This window comes from Perissodus microlepis, chromosome 17 (genome assembly GCF_051167445.1).
Source record: "Perissodus microlepis isolate ML-2025 ecotype Zambia chromosome 17, ASM5116744v1, whole genome shotgun sequence".
NCBI classification, from domain to species: domain Eukaryota; kingdom Metazoa; phylum Chordata; class Actinopteri; order Cichliformes; family Cichlidae; genus Perissodus; species Perissodus microlepis.
In genome coordinates, this window is record NC_140477.1 from 34,780,811 (window position 1) to 34,803,633 (window position 22,823).

Genomic DNA, 22,823 nt, shown 5'->3' on the forward strand with positions numbered 1-22,823 from the left:
GTGCTATGTCCTTTTATGATGAGTCTTTGAGAAGAGACACTGTTAGCCACTGGAACTATGGAAGGTTTGAGGTCTGGTTTTGAAATGTGGTTTTACTCTGAAGCTTTAGTGTTTTTATCTTTTCACCTACCCAGCTCTTCTTCTTCTTCTTCTTGTCTTCGGCATCCTTGCCCAAGCTGCCCATACTGGAATGACTGGCTGCGCTGTTAATACTGGACATACTTTCTGAAGAGTGCTGCCGTCTAATCCTCAGATCTGGAAAGAACAGACAAAGCTTTCTTTAGTGCAAAGAACGTTTAGGTGAACAGTGTCACTACATTTATTGGTTGATACTGGTTCTTATTTAAAGTGCTGCAGGAATTGTTTCTTTCAATCTGACTCACACAGCACAAAAATCTGTAAATAACAGGGGTTCAATTACCTATGGAGCCAGTTGGGCTAAATGTTCATCCACTTATCAAAACATCATTTAATTTTGTCTCCTGCCAGCCTGCTCATTACCTTTGTCAAGGTGGTTTGGGCCATTGAGTGCCACCTGGATAGCTGTTTGGGCGTCTGTGTTCTGGGTCTTCAGCATTTCTATCGTCTCCCTCAACTCTGCCAACTCGGACTCCTTTAGTCAGAAAAAAGAGAGAGAACAGGAGGTGCTGTTTTATTTTTTATTTATGAAGACAGAAATCTCTGTAGTCTAAATAAAACAGACTTTCCAAATCCAAAATCAGTGATCAGACCAGGTTATTTTTAAAAAGGATGAGGAACCCAAAAATGTTGGAATCATCCCCTTAGTTACATTACTGAGAGCAGATTCTTAAATTTTGCATTGAGGTAGCTGTGTGTGTGTTTGTGTATGCGTATGTGTGTGTGTGTGTGTGTGTGTGTGTGTGTGTGTGGGGGGGGTTATATTTTGAGAAATACAGTAGATTTGCCCCAAAGCCAGCACCACCTGCTTAGAATAAGAATAATACTGGACCAGATAAAGGGAGACTCCTACTCTGTCTTTCCCCAAAACTCACTGAGGGCTGCAGATAGGGTTTTCACTTTAATTAAAAGTTAGGATGGCCTTGTTTGACAAAGGCAGCTCACCCATCTCAGTCTCCTTTAATTTATAGAGGATTAAAAAGCAGCCAGGGCTTGTCAGCTATGTGTGCATGTATATGTGAACAGAGGGGAGCATTCTTAATTTGTGGTAGGGGTATGTCTAAGAACATATTGCTGCTGCTGTGATGAGTTTTAGTTCTTTTCAAGCTCTTCTGAAGTCCTAGAGAAAAAAATAGCTGCGGGCAAAAAAAATGATGACGGAAAGACCGCTTTAAACAGATTTTTGTTATTAAACTGGATACTTTTACTTACATATAAAGCACTGAAGTTTGAATCCTAAGCATGTCAAACGACTTTGGTTAAGGTTAGGAGCACTGTTAGAGAAAAACTTTACCAAGTAAACTCCTTCAGCAGAAAACTTTTCACGAGTCGAGAATTGAGCCTTTAATATATTTTTATTATGTCACAATGACCAACCTCCGACTTGATACTTCCCACTGAAATTATTCAGTGCCACACAGCTTCACGTTTCTAATCATTTCTCCTCTCCGTAGTCTCTTTTGAAGTTGCCACACAGTGTATTTTAAATTCAAGAATAAGCTCTTGTACCTTTTGCTCGGCTGTCATGGTGAGGCTCTGCAGGCGGCAGGTCATGTTACTCAGACTCTTCTCAAAGGCTGCCACCAGGTGAGCCTACAGACACAGGAAGACAAGCAAACTTAATCCTCGCTTTTACTTTTTTACATGCTTTGGCTCACTATTTATGTTTTTCTTATGCAAATCGAAAATCCAGAGTCAAAAAGAGAAAGAACTGAAATAAATAAAACACACACACACACACACACACACACAAAACCCCCAACACATTCTGTATGCAAAACTACAAAAGTAAATCTCAGAACTGAGTTCAATATGAAATTTGACTTTTCTCGGTCAATACAATAAACGCAATTTCTACTTGGCCATTTATAAATTAACATTAAAATGTTTTTAAAACCCCTGTTGAAAAAAAGAGCTCTGACAGAGTATCATCTGGTGCGTTTTGATAACGTTGAAGTGAGTTTTCGCTTGATGACTGCGGACAGAAAAAAGCTTGGTGTGGAAATTTTATTTGCCCACGAGTCTGAAGGCTTTGGCTGTGCCATCCTGAGGAGGTTTGAAGAGGGAGCACTGTATTACTTCACTGCTGCATCCAACTGCTGTGAATTAAACACCGTGGATGCCAAAGACGTCTCTCTCAGCTAATTAGAATAAGAACGCAGTGATACCTGAAAGATGGTGAATGTTTGGCAACGTCATGCCATCTGCTCTGCGGGAATCATGGTTTTGTGTGTGTGCGTGTGTGGATTTGGTTGTGCATGTGTTTTATCTATATGTGTTTATAGGGATGTCTGGTGAAGCCTTATGTTCATCAAGGCTGCATGTACTTTTGTGTGTATTTGTTTGTGTGTGTGCGCTGTTCGTTCATTCTCCCGTTCTAAGCAAGACACAACCGAGTCACCTGTCAAGCCTGGTGTGTCACAGAGAGGTGGGTAGCATGCCCAGACAAATCTACACACAGATACGCACGCACAAGTGCATTTATACACTTTCATTTACCAAATTCAGCAGCATTTGTTCTTGATCTTGCCCTCTAACAGTTGTGACAAAATCAGAAAAGTCCTCATCTTTTTATGCCTATGACGACATTTGGCCCATCCAAGTCCATAAATAGACACGTGCACGGAGTAGCACCCTGTGCTGCCTCTTCCACTCTGTGTCCCTGGCTAAATCAGCGTAGGTCTTGACCTTTAGAAATGCCAACTGTTCCGACACATCCCTCTAACTCCACATCTCTTTCCAACTCCACCTGTGAGGCTCCAACTCATCAACCCCCAGCCCACCTGTCAGCTCTGAGGGAGGCACCAATCAAACTCTCCTGCATCCCAGGGCTGAACCATCTGTCCTGTTCTGGAGGCTTGAGCCAGATAGTGTTTTCTGACCCTTGTCCTGATCCTGGGGTCTCAGGTAAAGATTGACAGTAGGCCAAATCAGAGAACTAGATGATGAGAAAGTCTTTAAAGTCACAGCTACTTGATGCCACCTCTGACGATGTACACAACATCTCGAGGGTGTTATATGTTACCAACGACACAGAGTCACGACTACTGTGTTCAAAGCCAGCAACTACTGCTGGGCTACATCCTACACTGTAGTACAGTACAAAAACAAGGGCAGGTGACGAAAGGAGGAGGCCCAAAGTCAGGAAGGAGGAAAAGGAAAGGAATACGAACAGGAAATATTGGGGAGGGTTGACTCTTTTTTTAAGCTGAGCAGAAAGGAGAAAAAAGGAGAGGGAAGAAGGTCAGGCTGACAAAGTGAAGGGTGAGAAGAAGGGGGGAGAGAGACTGGGGGAGGAGGGTTGCTTGTATGAACTCTTAAACCCAGTATGTCAGCCAAGACAGGAAAACCAATCTCCTTCATGGTTGAAAGAAAATACTGACTAATACTTTTGCCCCCTAGTCCCTTTGGCAGGATGGGGTGTCAGTTTTGCTAATTCTGGTCTATTTTGCTCCAATACAACCAAAAATATTTAGTGTATCAAAATGATGGCAAGGCTAGATGTGTTTCTAAAAGCAGTGGTGAGACAGTATGAGAACACTGACTGTGGCACAGTGTGTCTCAGCATAATATATATTTTATAAGATCAACATTCAATTTCCTGCACAAACCCAAGAAAAATAATAATAATCGTTAGTGCAGTGGCAAATCAAATGTAATAAGATCACGATAAGATGACCTCAGTCACGGCACATTTCCTCTCTGGTCCTCTTTTATAAATTGTGTGGATGAAATGAAAAAGCACCACGCCAGTGAGCGATGACACGGAAAGACGACACCTTCCCCATGGAGCTTTAAAATGTATCTTTTGCCTTCATCATGACTTTGTTATTGTTAAACTGTTGTCAAAGGAATGTAAGATTCTGTAAGATTTCTCTGTCAGCTGGGGAAAAATTCTTTGACATTTTGATGCTTGAAGCTGCGTGTCACGCTCACAAAATGTGGGTTGAACTGAAAGCCACACACAAATGTAAATGACCTTTTATTTCACACCAAAGCTGAACAGAATTAACAAATAAATAGCTACATTTTATAAGTGATTTTAAAAACTTGACTTCTTCCTAAGGCACTGACATTTAAAAAAAACGACTTTTTACTTTTATTTGCACATCAAAGAGTTCTTATATTTGCTACCAGTGACAATGTGTAGGCTTTTATACACCTATAAATATATATAAATACACACTCTCATACACGTGAGAGTGTGGGCAGTAACAGAGATGATAAAAAAAAAATGTCTGTGGCAGGTCTTGAGCACATCACAATGAGATTTGGACTGTGGGTGGAGAGTATCTGAGGACTCCTGAGGTTGATATTGCCACAGTTACACTCCCCACTGGGAGGATGAGATGAGCTTAGAACACTAGCAACCCACCATGCTATCATGTAGATGTAGTGTGATGCACTTCCAGAATATGTCACTAGTGTATGTGGGTTTCTCTTGTCTGTGCTTACATATGACTTGGTTATGACACTAGTTGCACGACGTGGAGAAATAACACAGGGATCCACAGTGCAACTCGTCATCTATTAAATTTTAAGTGCTCCTGCAAATAAACTGCATCAGAAAGTACATTTGTATAAAATGTAATCTCAGCTACATTTATTACATCCACCCATTATGTCATAAATAAGTAACATGACTTCCCAACACTTCTTTGTACCAAAAACAGCAAAGCAAAGGGTTTTGCATCAGCTATTGTGCACAACTACTCAACTATCAAACAGGAAAGACTGAAATATAATGCTCTTTTAAATATCTGTGAATTGTTTTTGCCTTTTTCACACTCTGCCTTCAGTTTCAGCTTTGCACAACTCTGTGATCAAAGAAGAGGACTGAAGCGAGCAACCTGACTGCTTCCACGCACGATCAGACACTTGGCATTGATGGTAGGGAGGTGGAGTCAGATGCTGAAGTCAGTCTAACTAAATCTCCACAACGACTTTGTCTTTGGGTTGAAGGTCTCTGCATCTTACTCTGTTTCACCCACGCATGACGCACTTGTGCCTAGATTCACTTATCCTCATCTCCCTGTTCTCTTTCTTCAGCCATCTATCTCTATTCTATTCTCTCTGCTTGATTGAATTCGGGAGAGGCTCTTTGCTGAAAACCCACCAGCTGAGACAAAAGCAGAGAGACAATCCTCGCTGTATGAGACACACGAGCACACGCAAGGAAAAGCTCTAACCAGGGACAAGAAAACAGACACAAACCTACAAACAGGCAAAAGCAAATACACACATGAGGGCTTCAAACACACAGCAAAGGATTTAGAGGGTGTCTTAAAGATTTATATTCCTCCTTCGATAAGCAGCGCTTCCCATAAAAGCTCTCTGACAGCAGGTTATCGTGCAAATGTTCAGGCTGTTTTGACGGCACCTTTTGAAGTAAATAAACTCACGTTGGCAGCCAGCTGAGATGTCAGAGTCGCCACCTTCTCCTGAGAGGCGTCCAGTTCCCGACGCAGCTTTCTGATTTGCTGGTTGGGAAGGAAAAACGGAATGTGAACGTTCGGTTAATGCGCCTAAAAACCATAAAGAAAGTAAGACTGATTGTGATGTAAACACGATGTGAATTTGCAACTCCCATGGTGATAACTCTGATGTAAAAAGAAAACTGTGCAGGCACATGGGAAACTGTTTAAAAAGACACTGGAGTGAAGTGTGAACATAAAGTGTGGGGGATTACCGTGGAATTTTGGACTGTTTGGCCCTTGATTGAAAAGAAAAGAGTAAAAATTAACGCTATGTTGCATGCCTCCATCAAATAGCAAGTCCTGATGTGGCTGGAGAGACAGAGGTTATCAACAAGCCACAGCAATGTTCATTTCATGGTTTCCGCAGCAAAGCGAGGAAATGGAGACATTTATGCCTGAGATGGTTCAAAAAGTTTTTGCAAATGCCTGAAATTCATACTTATATAATTCACAACAGCCAGACGTCTCAGTTTAGCAAGGCGGACAGCTCAGTGCAAGAATGCAAGAACAGTTTTCTGGATTATCATATGATAAGATTGGCTGTATATTTTTATTCAGTCACTCAAAAATATAATGCCCTTTTTATTATTTGTTTTGAATTCTAAATGTGTTTAGATTTACTGCACAGTCACTGTAGTCAACAACTGTTAGTTTGCACTGAGTGAGCTGTCCCGGAATACTAAACTCCACTTATCTGGCAGGGTTAAAACAAACACTGCAGTGTATTTGCGATCACTGTTTGACCCAAAGTTACGCTTAAAGCACATGTAGAGACAAAAGGGATGAAAGTCAAACCATAAAACTGGAAAATCAAAGTAGAATCAGTGATAAACTGAATAGGCTTTTTGAACAAGAGCCAAAGGTCAGGGCATGGATCCCATTACAGAGTAAGTGTAATGAGTTAACAATAAGCTATGCAGAATAGTAAGGATGTATAGATATTTATGATCTAGATGAAATCAATGCATGATTAGATAAAGCAATGCAACATAGAGCTAAAATAATTGATTGCAGAATTTACTTTTATTTATTCACAAAACACTATTTTGTTTAGTTCAGAGATCAAATAGATATCACTGTTTGTGCTTTGATTGACATGCACAGATTGTCTCTGAATACAGACGCTGTGCAGCACAAAGACATTCAGACACAGAAATCAGCCAACAGGGACATGCACGTGACATCTTAGACTAAATCCAACACAAAATCAAATCAAATAGGTCAAAAGTAACCTTTAGGGATGCACAGCAAGACACAAGGCACTCGAACCTTCACCCACACCACAGAGCTGCTCAGTGGCTGTACCGAGCAGGTTCAAGGCATCGGTGGCTCTAACTATAAGCCTGTTTAGCTGAAAGCTGATAAGGAGAAGCATACATGCAAACAGAAAGATGGACACAATGTTAGCCGCCCTTACCTCTGAGTGAGCTTTTTCCTCTGTCTGTAAGAATCAAGCAAACACAGTTTAGAAACATTTGATCGCTGCTCTGGGGAGATGTGTTCCATCAGTAAAAGCACCAAAAGCAAAGAAAAGGGTCATTTTAATTAAAAGTAGATTAAAATGACAGAAAATGTAAAAAATTAAAGAGGAAATGGTTTATGTACAGAATGACTCAACCTGATGGAAAACTTTGTAAACAAAACCATCTCCATCGTTCATCTGAACGTTTACTTTGCAAATTGCTAGCGCAGTCTGAAACGGGCAGACGTGTGTGGTAATCGATTCCTCTTGCTACAACTAATCCCCCACTTCACTGAATCCGAGAGTCGAGCACTGCATGTGCTATTACTGCAGAATCTAAATTGCTAAGAATGTGTTACTTCAGACAAATGCTGTCACAGAAACTTGCTTTTGTCTTCTACAAAAATAGAGAGGAAAAGGGAAAGACTGAATGCTACGTAACATCACTGATAGGAGAGGACGGAAAAGATGTTCACTCTTCAAATTAAAAAATAAAGATGATTTCAGTTTTATTTTATTTTTGTATGCAAACATATGAATTTTGGAGCTCAACAGAAAAAATGTTTGAAACAGTCTGAAGATCAATCTTGTTTTAAATACTGGCAGCTAGGGATGGGTATCGTTTAGGTTTTATCCAATACCGGTGACAAACTAGTACTTTTGAAACGGTGCCGGTGCTTAAACGGTGCTGAACCGGTGCTTAAAGAATGGAGAACACAAACTTTGTCCAAAAACCTCTTCTGTTTAGCTGTTTTTTTGTAAAAAGTTAACAATGTTAGCCTTTTCTGCAGCTATAGGGCATATATGGTATCACTCTTGGCTGGAAGCAGTGCTTAAACAATGGAAAAAACAAACTTTTCCAAAAGCCTCTCATGTTTAACTGTTTTCCACTTTTTCTTTGGTCATTTTAGCCTTTTTGGCCTACTCAACGTAAATTACACACGAACAACATCAAGCTTCACACGCAGAGAAGAACGGCTGCTGCTGCCATCATCATCCGTCATCATTTCTGCTACACTGGCAGGGCTAGGGGCCAGGACTCTACTCTTCCGGTTCTTGGGGGACGTTGCTAACTCCGGGTCCGATAACAGGCACCACACCCGCAGTAGATGTGCTCGGTGTGAGCTCTTGCAGCAAGCTATCAAATACAGTGCATTTCTCGGCTTTTAAAAAACCGCTATGCGTCGCCAGGTGTTTCATCAGATTTGATGCTTTAAGGTGATACTGTGCAAAGGAGGTTATCCTTTGCACAGTATCACCTTAAAGCACTTGTTGCAGGCTGCTGAGTTTGCTGTGAAGTACAGCCAGACTTTTGCCCGCTTCGCCTTGGGCATTTTTAATCTGTAGCTCTGCTCTAAAAGATCGTACGTACCTGGGCCCGCCTACTATCTTTGGAAACGTAAAATGATTGGCTAGAATCCAAAGTGTATGACATCTCAGGAAAAAAAAGCACCAAAATAAAGCACCAAAATGTGCGCTGCTTTTCGGTCTGGTTACTACCGTTTATGTCAGAACCGGTGCCACAATGGCACCGGATACCGGTACCCATCCCTACTGGCAGCTGCCAGTGTTACCCCTCAGCCTGCATGTAGATGCACCTATGGCATCACTTTGAAAGTCCTAGATGACATCCTCCTTGATGTATTGTGTTCACAGGATGTGAGGTCACTGAATTTGGAACTCAAATTTTCAGTAGATGCACCAATGGTATCAATTTCAAAACACATCATCATACGTCGCCTTGATCTCAGGTTATTGCATTCACAAACTTCAGTGTCCACGCTATTCATCCAACTCCCTGGTGGGGTGATGACAATACCCCATCAGCCTTTTACAATTGAAGGGTAAAGGCTGATGGGGTATTGTCATCACAAAAAAATTCCTATAGATGCATTTCCTTTTGTAGTACTTGTGTAAACCAGTACAGCTGAAGTACTCATCACTGTTGTAGTAGTAGTTCAGCTGTGATCTGAACAGTCAAGCAGGAATATGTCACCATTATTTTTGTTCCCTCCACTTTTTTATGGTGGCGTCTAGGGGTGGGTGATATAAACGATATACGATAGAAACGATATAAATTTGGCCAACGATAGAGATTTTGACTATATTGCTCTATCGCGATAGTGCATGTTGATGATGTCATCAAGCTGCGCCTGTTTTGGTCAAAGCATCACAGTGGCTACAACCACTATCATCTGCAAATTATGCCGACAGTCATAGCAAAGAGATGAAGCACTTTTGAAATATGGGGAAAGCCAAAAACTGCGCTTCCTCCACTTCCGTAACATTGATTCATTAATGTTGAATTCTCTCGCAGCTGCTCTATTCCCATGTTGTTGCAGTATATTAATAACTAACCTCACATTGTGGATGAATGATCTCAGTTGTTCTCCTGACTGAAGTTTGGCCCGTGTATAGCATCCTGCTATACGATTGCATTTGTCCCTGACCACCAGAATCCCTCACGTTAACTTTTATCGAGTGGAAAAAAAGTTGGCGTTCATCCTCCAGCTTCACTGTGCTAATGTTATGCTAGCATAGCTGTGTCGCTAGCAATCACGTAGCACAACATTATATACCAGATAGTCCAACTTCAGTAATCCCGCAAACGCCACTGCTGTTTAGTTTTCTGTCTTCATTTATGTCGGAAGTGGTAGCAGAGGTGGAAACTAGCGAGCTAACTTCCTGCTAACTTCTAACTCCGTTAAATTTAATAACTTCTGTTTTCATGGATGCCTGGATGTTAAACTTAATTGTTACACCTGGTAAAGCAGCAACGCTGATGATTTTATTAAAGAATTTAGACCGTTTTTAACTCTCAGTGTTCGTTTGACTTTGGGACCTGAAGAGGACCGAGTTTTGGACCCAGATTACTCCGCGAAGCTCCTCACTACGGCAGCCGTAATGCTCTGACAATCCATCAAGCAGTGCGGCTTACCAAAGTTGTACTAAAACATTTTTTAACAGATTTCTGCACGCCCAAATCGGTTCGAGGTCAGTAAGCACAACCAGAATTCATACATAAGGCACACCCTCGATTTTTGAGAAAATTAAAGGATTTTAAGTCCTTATAGTGTGGAAAATACATTATACAGAAGAAAAGAATATATTGCGATATATATCGTTACCGCACGTGCTTCAAATTATATCGCAATATGAATTTTAGGCCATATCGCCCAGCCCTAGTGGCGTCTTCTTAAAGGCTAGAAGCCAAAAGAGAAAGGCAGAGAAGATGCTAAACTGCTTTTGCCAACTTCAAAATGCTCTATGTGAGTGGAGGAAGGCATCAATTAGGACTGAATAAAATATTGTCACCCCATCCTGGTAAATATTTGCAAATAGTTACAGTCAATTCCTTTTTCTGAAAATCCTTAACAAAAAGGGAACACAGTGATTCTAAGTAATTATTTATATTACAATATAGAAATTGACATGTTTGTATGGAATGCCATTACTACAGAAAAAAATAATAGAAGTGAAATCTCAGATATATTGCTATGGTTAGGGTTTTTTTCTCAGTAGGGATTTCTGTCACACTTCTTAGACACTTACCGCAGAATACAGTGACGACGTGCTGGAAACCAAAGACAGTGAGGAGCCATGGACTGTAAGACACAGAGACGGTGCACATGAGTAAACAAAGACTTTTAAGGTAAAACATGGATATTTGTCCTTTAACTGTCTTCACCTTGTGACTCAGTTTGCAATACTTATATTATTACAAATATTTGGCTGATTGGTCAGCAGCTCTTATGCTTACTTATTCAGAATATGTAAAGTGAAAAATTGCAATCACTTGTGGGACTAAAAAAAAAAACAATTTAAAATGCTGACCTGACCAGAACAGAGACCTATCAGCAATGCTGGTATCAAAGCACTTGATAGCTGGTGGGACTTTGCTTTGTTGAAAGTGACAGTAAAAACTGTTTTCACTGTTTTAGCTTCTTTGTGAGGAATTGGGTTTGTTCTGGACAGTCCGTCGAGAATGAGTGTGTGTCTCACCTTCATCAGTGCTGTCTCTGAAGGACCCAGAGCGGCTGATGGCACGTGGTCGTTCCTCCAGAGAGGTTGCGCTGCCACCCAGTGGGTGACCCTCTCCATACAGGTCAAAGGAGTCCTGGGTGGGGATACTGTTGGAGCGGCTCATGCTGCTGCTGCCTGGTGGCAGGTTATACTGACTGATGTTGGTGGGGCTCACTGCACAGAGCAAAACATATACATCTACCATGTTATATTTTCACGTGCGTTTCAATCATCAATCATTCATGCAGGCACTAAAAACCTACTTATAACAAGTTGTTAAATAATAATCACCTCAGATATTATTTATTTATGCACTGAAGAATGCTTTAATTAATTACAGATCATATCACAAGGATCCTTTTTGTGCTCATATGTCTATCATAGCCTTGATACGATATACACATTTTAGGCACAATAGGTTTTTTCCTTTTGACTCACAGAGGTTGGAGTAGTGGTATTTTCCTGTGGTGGTGCAAGAGGCTCCAGGAGGAGACAGAGGGGACTGGCTGCCAGTATCCTGAAGACCTCCTGTTGAATGGGACCTCAACCACTCCTTCCCTTCTTCATGAGATGTCTGCCTGGAGGAGGTAGGGTATCTGAAACCCACAAAACACACTTTAAACTCAAGGCAAGACATTACTTTTAAGTAATGAACTTCATTACTTAAAAGTTCAAGTGATGAAGACGTGTAAACTAATGAAGCTACACAGTAGAAGGATGTGAGCAGATGGCATAAAAATATTAAAAACCATACCACACAGAAGTGGATGTGCATGCATCTACACACATGCAGTCATTTATGTATAATAACTATATATATTCACACACACACACACACACACACACACACACACACACACACACACACACACACACACACACACAGTCTTTATACATAGACAGACTACTCAGGCTTAAAGCTGCCAAACACACAGACTCTGCTGTTGATCTCCTCTCTCCCAAACTCTAAAGTAATTCAGCAGCAGAAGCCCCCCTTATCGCACACATGACAATCGGCCATATTTAATCCTCTGAGGATGATAATTGAGTTTGCACTCATCTCTTTTCAGCGGCTTCTTCCTTCCAACGCCCCCATTACTACGCTTGTCACATCTGACCCTGCTCTAGTCCTGCGTCTGTGCTCGCTATTCTCTCCAGCAGCAATTGGGCGTCTAAGATTGCACTGAGTGCTGTCAGACTGCAGCTGGAGTTGAAATGGAACAGACTGAAATATCCAAGGGTCAGTGTTTGAGTTGGTATACTTAGTGCTAATATAATCACAACCAATCCGCTTATTTACAGCGTATGACTAAAGGAGGCAAATCTATTAATCTAAGCTCCCCATGTAGAAAGTCTACAGTTTATAAAAGAGCTATTTGGCATGTTTAAGATGAAAACAGATTGCCATTGCCAATAAAAACGTTAAAGTGAACACTGCAGACCGCACTGAGGCAAAAAAGGCAAAAGCGTCGTGCGAGATCAGATGGTTTTAGGCTCCGTATAGCACGAGCGTCAAATGCTCGAAAAATGAAAGAACACCCAGCATGCCCCATCCGACACCTCTCCAGCAGTACTCTATAATTGGCTGGAAAGGCTGTTCCCTGTATCAGTTGTGCCACTGTGATGAATAGGTCATGGTGCTTCAGTTTCCGTCCACTCAGTTACAGCTAAATTCAAAACATTCATTCTACACTCGCCTCAGCTAACAGAGCAAATGTTATCGGAAAGTTTAAGCCGAGAAAGAACTCAGTGGCTGCGTTTGCCACATTTCTAACTTTGCATGAGATGAGTGTAGGATTAGGATGAGCACAGAGAAGCAGACAAGCAGACAGATGGAAAAACACACTGCTCCCTCATCATCCCAGATAGCATTCATAGTATGTTAGAGATTTTTTTTTTTGCATCAATTCAAAGAAGTCAAAATCTAATTTGAGCTCCAGAGTTTGTTACATAATTGCACGATAAACAGGGAAAAAACTCTAAAAATTGAAAGAGAAAAAATCCATAGCTAGACTTAAATATGAGTTCCCTATATATTTAGTCAAATATAAACAGACTGTATGTGAAAAGATGGACATAGTTTATTGGGCTAAAAAAAGGAGGTTTTCAAACGACATTATTCCTAAGCAGCGGGGGTTGACTCCTCAAGATGAAAACAAGACTGTGGGAAAACAATGCTTGTGACCTCAATAAACATTTTCCTGGTGAGTTAGGCTCTGTAGTTTAAAGTCTTAATAAACACAACAGGATATTCATTTGTAAATTATGGATGATAAAGCAGGTCACGCTTTATTAGTGTCTCAAGGGAATTAACCATCCATTTAGGTGAGATTATGGTGGCGATGTTTGCTTTTTATCAACAGCCTTTGATCAGTGCTTGACTTAAGTGCTAATATAATCAGAGCCAATCTGCTTGTATCACTAAAGGAGTCACACACTGTAAATCTGCAGTTCATAAAAGAGCTATTAAGCATACTTAGGATGTAAACAGATGGTGTAAACATAAATGTTTACGCTCATTTTTTTTATATCGACTCTCAGTTTTTATTTAATCTTCAAAAAGTTTTTATTGAGCAGTAGTTTTTTATTGACCCACATCCTTATCAAACCTGTGTACTTTATCATTATCACCTCAGCCTAATTATACATAATTCTGAACATGAACTGATGGAAGCAGGTTGATAAACTAGTTAATAATTTTTATCAATTCATTTATCTAATAATTTAAAGCAGGGGTGTCCAACTCCAGGCCTCAAGGATCGGTGTCCTGCAGGTTTTAGATATCACCCTGGGTCAACACACCTGAATCAAATGATTCGTTCATCACCATTTAGCCATTTAGGTCATTTACCCATTTAAATCAGCTGCCACCGCCTTTGAGGCCTGGAGTTGGACACCCCTGCTTTAAAGTAAATATTTTACTGTTTATTGATGACTTTTACCTGGGAATCACCGCTATGGATTGTGCAAATAATGACACATGAAAAACAACACGGAAAGCCTGACATTAGAATGCAGATGCATGTATGCATATGATCTACATGACTGAGTGAAAGAGGAACAGTTGAAAATGGAATGTGGCTGCAAATGTGTTGTACCTCAGTCCCTTTTTGGGAAGTGTGTTTCTGTCAAGGGGCATGCTGTTAAAACACAGAGGATGAGCAAATTAGATGAATACCTGTAAACATTTGTTTTGTGATACACAAGAAAAAGAACTGGTCACATTTTACAAACTTGACTTTTGACATACACAAAGATGCACACAATGGAAAATCCATTAAGACATTACTAATGCACCTCAGTGCAAAAGACTACGTGGATAAAACAGGCAGAATTGAGATTGTTTCATTTTTGAGACAGCTGAACTAGTGAGGGAAAATAAATGTGTTTGCTGCTTCTATGCTCTATGATGTAATTCATGCAAAGTGTGTGGACAAAAAAATGGAAAGGCCTTTATAGAGGCTACACGTAGGAATGGGTGTCAAAAATGATCTACTGTGGTATTTTTTCTGTCATGGCTTTGGACTGTGAAACTATCAGGACTGTTAAATGTCTTTAATGCTAATTGCTATCCTTATAGCACTTTGAGACAATAACTACTGATTGAACTGTTTTGTGCAGATATGTGAAATTTAGGAGTAGAGGAGGTATTATTTATTTTTTTTCTATAGTATCAAAACCATGCCAGAAAAAGAAACTTAAATTGAACCAAACTGTTTTGTGAATGAATGATTTCTTTCTGTTATTCATCTGTATTGTATGTCTACATCTTAGGATAGGGAGATAAACGTTTTGTCTCTGTTCTCAAATGAAACAATGAATACGATTCTTCCCAATCGTATTCCCTGTTACTCACCCCTCAGACAGGGTGGACTTGACACTGCCGGTTCGTGTAACCTTGGGCCCATGGTGGCCCAGCGGCATATCAATGGACTCAGAGCTGGTGTGCAGACTGGTCATGCTTTGGCAGCTCAGTGTGTCCTTGCTGCCAGCAGATGAGCTACAGGCAGGCCAGGGCCGAGCGTTGGAGGGCAGGGAGAGGCCAGAGGCTGGGCTGGAGGCCGGGGAGTCGGTGCACAGGTCTGGGGTTTTACCATACAGAGGGCTGCTGCCACCGCTCAGGCCGCCAGCGCTGCCCAGGCTCCCAGTGCCAGAGGAAGGCGAGTCCAGACTGGCTTGTCTCGCCAGTGTGCCGTGCGGGCTGCCCAGTATTGAGGGGCACTTGCCAGAGTCGGGCGTGCCAGGAGAGCTGGCCTTGCTGCTAGCTTTGGTACCAAACAATCTGAGGGCAGAGAGGTGGGTGCAATCATTTAGAAATGCTCAAAAGACAAGTGATGAGCATCTGCAAGATCCTTACTGGAAAATTTAAGGACTCTGGTATACTTTGGGTGTGACAAGTGCAGTGATCTCACTGGTCAAACATTACAAAGAAAACTACTACAATGGTCACAAGAAACCCATTTTAGGATAGTGGAAAGCAGCTTCTATAAACATCCCCTTGCTTTGCTGTAGCAACAACTTTATATAACAGATAAAAAATATTAAGCACATTTTACAATACATTTCTCCCTGGCAGCGAACTTGACCTCGGCTAGATGTGAACTCTCAGTGATTTACACTGACACATCTGCTTTCACAGCTTCGCCGTTTCAACCCTGTGACTTTAAATAACCTAATCTGTTAGGCCACTCAACCCTGTTTGCCTTCTGCATATGCTCAGACAGCCTGCTACTCTGCTTATGCCTGTCCCACTCTGTCACCGCAATCACACAATATATAGGTGACACACTCTGGGGGGGAAGAAAAAAAGCTATGACATGCAGATGAAACGTGTTGGCTTGACAGATTGGATGGGACGGATGTTTGGACGCGCCTGCCGAATGCATGCTTCTAATGAGTGAGGGACTGGTGTGCAGAGAAAGTCCTGTCTCTTGTCTGTTCTGATAAACACTGCTGGGTTGAATTTGCTGAATGAAAAGCCATCAGACCCTCATCTTCAGGGTAAAGATGTGTTGCATTTGCAGTGACTTATCAGCTACACCAGGGAGCAATCTATGTTATGGCACCCCTAAGCTATGCAGCCAAGTCTACTGACTCAATCAATATTTCCACGGAGGCAATCTAATATGATTTATTAAGTGTCTGATATTCATCTTGCACATCCAAACATATCTAAAATTGATAGAGATGGCATATATTTTAAATGAAACTTTGACATTATGGATATCTTTTCTCTCCGTTATAGAAACCTGGGGAATAACCTGCAGTGGAAAAGCGTTACTAAACACCACGTATCATAATGGATTAAACTCGCCTAAATTCTGGAGAAGATATGGTGAAAAGATTCAGTCTTTCAAAAAAACTGCCCCAAATGTCCTTGCTGTAAAAGATGCTGCTTTTAACTAACAATCAGGGAATTGAAAAAGAAATGTGATGAAATGCTGGATTCACACAGAAACACAAAGTCAGGGACAAAGACAGAATGAGTGCAGTGTGTGTGTATGGTGTATCAGACCTGCGAAAGGTTGGAGAAGCGATATCGGGGTACTTGGAGCCTGGTTGCCTGAGGCCTGACTGGCCTGTTGAGGTGGAGGTGGGGCTAGACTTTGGGGAGGTGGATAGTCCTGCTGCTGGGTCTTGATCTGACACCGCCACTTTCTCCTTATCTGTCTGGTTGATGGTGATGGGACTAGAGCGTTCTGAGCCCACTTTTCCATCCCTGCGTTTAGTGCCTGTTTGCGTTGTTGCCCCACCAGCTGACTTGCCACTGACATTTGAGTCGATGCTGCTGGAGCTGGAGCGATGCCCGCTGCGCCCTGCGGCCACCCCACTGGAGGATTTAGCTGGCCTGGGTAAGGAGCGGTACTGCAGGGTCACTTTTGAGCCACTGCAGCTGAGCAGGATGCCATCATCCTGGGGCTGTGAGCCATCCAGACTGGTCTTCCGCACACCACTGATGCTTGCACCTTTGCTGATGGCAGCTGAAGATTTGGGTGCCTTGCCCAGGGTGGCTGAGCCACTGGCGAGTGTCGCACCACTGGAGGTAATTAGCGTGCCAGTGGCACCCTGGATCTTTTTGTAACCAAATGAGCCTGTGGTGGGTGGGCGTGTGATGCCAGAAGGGGGTTTCTTGCCTTCGTCCCCACTACTCCTGCCAGCATCTGAGGGTGAGCGCTGGATGCCAGATGAGCTCTTGGAAGGCACCTTACCCTTCTCTGAGGCTTTTGCATCATCGGTTTTGCCTGTCAAAGTACACAAATCCAAAAATATCACCAATCATCACATCATCTGTACTTGGAGTTTACCCTTTGGTGCCATAGAATCAATATATTGGTGCCCTCAGCCAGAATCAGAGCAATCGTTGCTCATGCTACAGCCAACCAAGTTATCTGAAGCACAACTCGCTGTGTTTAGTAAACATTTAAGATTCAGTCATGTTCATCTTAAATCAACATTATTATTACGACTTCTTCTTCAGCATCACGTAAGCCCAATAAAGTCATTTTTGCTCTTTCTATAAAGATCACTTTCTGATGTCTGATGTGAAAAACATCCACTAGGAAATCACCTAGATACACAATCATTTTTAATGTTCTAATATTAATGCCAGTAATACTCGGTCAATATATGTTGTAGATTAGGGTTTTTTTTTTAAATGGAGTCTCCTTTGTTCAAAAAGTCACATTTTAATTTTGTCCCAGTCTAATAATCGCTTTGTATAATTGCTCTACTTCCAAAATCACTTCTAGACAAAGATGGCAGGCTTCCTCTCCTACCTGGTGTTTTCAGGGCAGCGGACGTCCCCTTGGTTCTGGGTGGTGTAATGCCCACCTGGGCTGTCATACCCCTCCTCCATGAGCCTGTTTGGGACATCTGGGCCAGCGCAGCTGCCTTCTGACTGGCGTCCTCATACTGGCCCTGGGTTTGGGAGGATGGGGAAGACGAGGAGGTCTTCCAGCGGGAAGAGCCACTGCTAGGATCCATGCTTGCATCCAGCTCCTCCTCTACCTTCTTCAGGTCTTCAGCTCCAGCCCAACTGCTGCTCACCTCCTGCTCCGCATGCTTGGATCTGCTTCCTTTCTGGGACTGTGGGGGTTGTCATACAGAGAATCAGGGAGTGCACACAAACTGATAAATAGATGGGAGAATTCAATAACAAAACTGTAATGCTTCTGGGCTGCAGTTTATACCAGTAAGTCTTAAAAGCATTACCTGATCATCACTGCAGTTCCTTAACAATATTTATAAAGAATGCAAAAAAAAATAAAAAATGCAGTGACAGGAAATGATTGCAAGCAAGTTTTATATCTTGGTATGTCAACCCTGCCTTAAATGGAAGAAATCAAATAAGTCATAATGCTTTGAAAATTATATGCAATATTTAAACTATTGAAAGGTGACACACTAAAGCAATACAGTCAGCAAAGAGTCAGCAAAAAGAAGTAAGTCTCTGCACAAGCTGAGCAGCGTGGTTTATGTCTGCATGTGAAGTGCTAGCTATCTTTGGAATCTCCCACATCCAGATCTCTGCTTTTGAGGCGCATATGAACGCACCCACACAAACTCAAACACATAGCAGTGACAGCTAGCCTACCGGAACAGATGGTCAGTCTCCCTAGCAACAGTAGAGTCTCTTAAGAGCCCAGTCTGTTAGGTATTTATGAGGGGCCAAGAATACTTGGCAGAATACGGTGAAAGTCTCTGAGGAGAACCGAGCACCGGCCCTCTGTCCACAGTTAATTCCTTGAGCACAAATATAGAAATCAAATTAAGAAAAATAGGAACTGTTCAAACTATAAAACTATACAGTCCTGCTCTCACTATAGCAAGTATGCATACTGCTGTGATTTGGTGCTATTGTTGCAATATTATCAAAGGAAATGTCAAATCACCATAAATCTTCAATCCCACATTGCCCCAATGCAATGCAACACCAAAAAAAATGAAACCCTCCATGCCTGCTTCTTTCACACACTCCACCGCCAGTTTATAATGGGAGATCATCCCAACGGTAACAAAGCAAGTCAAGTAAGCGTGTAAAATTGTTGGTGTGTGCCTTGATCAAGACATAACACAAAGTTGAAAGAAATGTGAAAGTTTAAATAACAAGATGTGACAAGACATGCAAAGTCGTGATTTTCAAGTTGGTCATGGCAGGAAATGTGTTTTAGTTTGGGAGATAATTACTGTGCAACTAACACTGGTTACTCACAGCTGCTAACTGCTCTATAGGTATCATGACTGAGACTTGATGCTACATGCTCTGTGAGTGCGGCTTTGAACTAAACACTAATCCTACAATAACACCATGGTCACAATGGTAATATGCTTATCATTTCTTACATTTAACTAAAACACATGAGGAGGTATTAGCGCATATATTTTATGAGATTATGGGAGAGTAGATGACTTTGAGTGCATCCATCCATCTAATTTTTTCCTGCTTATCCAATTCATGGTCATGGGGGTTGATGGGGGGCTGGAGCCTATCCCAGCTGCCATAGGGTGAGAAGCAGGGTACACCCTGTGTGGGCTAACACAGAGAGACAGGCAAGCATTCACACTCACATTCACACCTATGGCCAATTTAGAATCACCAATTAACCTAAACTCCATTAACTTCATGTCTGTGGACTGTGGGAGGAAGTCGGAGAACCCACGCACACACGGGAAGAACAGGCAAACTCCACACAGAAAGGTCCCAACCAGATGGTGGATTCAGACCCAGGACCTAGGCAATAGTGCTAACCACCACACCGCTCACGGCAGTGCTTTCATTCTAATAACTAGATATTAGACAAATATCTAATATCATCAAAGAAACTAAAACTAACAATGAAAATAATAAAAACTGACCAAGGAAACAATCAAAACTGAACTGAAAAGAGTCAAACAAACTGAAATTACAGTTATATGAAAATAAATGGGTAAAGCTAAAATAAACAGTTTAATGTGAAACTGTATAATAACTTTGATGCTTAGCAGATATAACATTAATCAAATTCATCCTGACCTGTGACCATTAATACTAAACACCCCAAGTCATACTATATGTAGCAACTTATAATATTTTTGCCACATAAATAAATGAGAATGAAGCATTATGACATATGGTGGTACTAATGTAAACATTAACATCTGCACCAGAATTTATGGTAATCTCTCTAATTAACAAATGAGTAATTTTGCCTGAACCTATAGAGGCAGAGACATGGAACAGAAGCCTAAAAAAGTCATAGATGATGACGAGCCACAGACAACGTGTGGCTATCCCAGCTGTGAGCCTATTTGAGGCTATCGAATGGTTATTTTTTATGTGCTCACCTGCGCTCCTTTGCTTTTGCGCGATGAGCTGACACAGGAGTATGCGGGTGTGTTCAGATCATCAGTACTGATGTTGTCCAGCGTGTCACTTAGGCCGCTGCTCACTGAGCTGCTGTCATCCCAGCTACAACAGGAGAGAGAGAACGGACAAAGAAGAAGACAATGGTGAGGCCACAAGAAGAATGAAGGTGAATCTTTTAACCATCCACGATAGCAAATCATTTCCAGTCATCAAACCGCTGTGCTCTAGTGTATAATTTGATATCATGAGTTTTTGAGACTTCCCAGTTTAATTGTTTTCCCCACAAAATGACATTTGTAATGTAATGTAAATTAATGTGTTTGCAAGCTCAAGCATTATTTGCTGCTATCAGACATAATTAATCACCTGCAGTAGAGTCGGCCGGCACTATAGATGTGACAGCTCACAGACACATGTACAGTCCTGACAGTCCTCACACACACCAACTGGTTTACATGCCAACATATCGAGTCTCATCTGTGTGTGTGTTTGCCTTTGTGTGTTGGTCTGTGTGTGTTTCGATGACACGCCCGTAATTAGCATGACAAATCTAACCAAATAGCTCCAAGACTTTAATTTCTGAAAAAACAAATAAAGATGTACCGAAATGAGTGCTCACACCACATCACCCTATAATATTCAAACAGACAACAATGTCAAGGGGCTTTGATATGTCATAAATGTTCATTTTGTTAAAAAAAAAAGATAAAATCAGAATTAAAAACATAAAGAATGAAATTCTGGAAATGGAGAACCCAGAAAGCAGGAGAGGCGGGATAGTAGGAGAGCTGGAGATGTGCAGACATGTGCAGAAGAAGCACAGAGAAAATGATGGTGCTGTTGAGTCAAACGCATAAGAGCTGTTATGCTTAAAACATGCATATAACTTGACTTTTGTTCCTTTTAATTGTGTTTTTAGGCATGATAATAAAGAGAGAAACCTACTCTACTCCTGTTTCCCAAACCAAGGTGTACAAAAACACGGTGCCTGAGTGTAGGCACTAAATATTAATTGGTGGTGTATATTCACTTGACACCTGTAATGAATTTAGCGGTGAGCAGACACCTAGCAACCCAGTTGTCCACTGGTGCAATGCAAAATTGATTTGGTCTTCTGACAGATTTCAAATGAGCAACATTTATCTTCACAGCCCAAATCTGACCAGGCCCCTGACTCATAATGTCTGCAGGAAACTTTAGATGAAACAATCTGTAATGAGATCGACATTTCTAGAAATTTAGGCTGGAAAAAAACCTGCCCCATGTAAAAAGAAATATTTCTATAAAAAAAGCACAAAAGCAAACATCAAAAGCCAATTTCTTATTCTGTCATTCTAATTTTTTATTCTGAGATTTCATTTTCCTTCAACTCAAAGCCATTATTGGAAAAACGTCTCAGAGATGGAGGAATAAAGCACAGCAGAAGCTTGTCGCACAAAAAATAAATGGTATCCCAGCTGTCAGTCTGAGCTTTTCAGTCGTGTATCTCCAGCTTTAGAGGAGCTATTCAACAAAAAAGAAGCTGCTGTTGAGCACTGAGAGTGAGCTTCTAATATCAAACACAAGTCAAACCAAGTGTTGCACTCAGTGTGTTTCTGCACATGCCAGACTTTTACAAACAAAGCTCGATCAATGGCAGTGAAACATGCCTGGCTTGCTTTGCTTTAATCTTTTCCTCTTAAGCTGATACTGCGGCTTACCTTTCACTGGATGAGTGTCCAGGGTAACTGTACAGGTTTGTTCTGGTTTTAAGATGCATTTAAAATTTTGGTGGTGACAGGCTGCCAGGTCACCTTCATGATCTGATTTAAAGTTACCCCTTTGCTCAGCACAGCTTGTCTCACAAACTACAAAAGTGACAGGGGGAGTTACGCCGCACACTGCTGCTTCCTGTGAGACCAGCCTTCCTCAGCGTGACAGACAACAGGGGCAGATGGAGTCTAACTTAAACCTCCAAATGAACTTGGGAGCCCTCCAAATTAAAACCCCCGCCAAAAAAACATTTTTGTTAGCAGAAACACAGAAAGCTGTCTTTTATGTCTAATTAAACTTAAAATTATTGATATGAAAAGCTGAACATTAAATTCTCAGAGGAAGACCTATTTTTAAGACAGGATAAGCAGAGATCAAAGACAGATGGTTTTGCACACCAAACATCATTCAAGCTTCTTTCAAACCTTCTCTGTTTACACACTGTTAGCAATTTCCTCCAAACTGAGATTAACTGGACTCGATAAATCAAGTGCTGAGCAGTTACAAAATACAAACGAGGGAATGGTGAAACAGCAGTGGGAAACTCTATCATCATAATAAGTAAGCAAAGGCAGATGGCAGTGAAAAAGCTCACTGACTTCAAAATAAGACTTATTTTGCACTG

General features: G+C 41.4%; 1 protein-coding gene across 8 annotated transcripts in view; it reads right to left on the minus strand.

Moving 5' to 3' along the window:
• Positions 1-22,823, minus strand: part of nav3 (neuron navigator 3) — a 402,370-nt gene that overhangs the window by 17,583 nt on the left and 361,964 nt on the right. For 5 of the 8 annotated variants that reach the window (XM_084911103.1, XM_084911104.1, XM_084911106.1 and 2 more), the window contains 14 exons: positions 20,425-20,548; positions 17,877-18,186; positions 16,616-17,342; positions 14,957-15,382; positions 14,199-14,240; positions 11,539-11,696; positions 11,080-11,274; positions 10,630-10,682; positions 7,033-7,056; positions 5,828-5,851; positions 5,541-5,618; positions 1,648-1,731; positions 502-613; positions 131-255 (listed from right to left, as the gene is read on the minus strand). In XM_084911103.1, coding sequence (XP_084767229.1) covers positions 131-255; positions 502-613; positions 1,648-1,731; positions 5,541-5,618; positions 5,828-5,851; positions 7,033-7,056; positions 10,630-10,682; positions 11,080-11,274; positions 11,539-11,696; positions 14,199-14,240; positions 14,957-15,382; positions 16,616-17,342; positions 17,877-18,186; positions 20,425-20,548 — 2,482 coding nt within the window. The remainder of the gene's footprint in view (positions 1-130; positions 256-501; positions 614-1,647; positions 1,732-5,540; positions 5,619-5,827; positions 5,852-7,032; positions 7,057-10,629; positions 10,683-11,079; positions 11,275-11,538; positions 11,697-14,198; positions 14,241-14,956; positions 15,383-16,615; positions 17,343-17,876; positions 18,187-20,424; positions 20,549-22,823) is intronic. The other 3 variants (XM_084911102.1, XM_084911107.1, XM_084911108.1) reach the window with 3 other exon arrangements.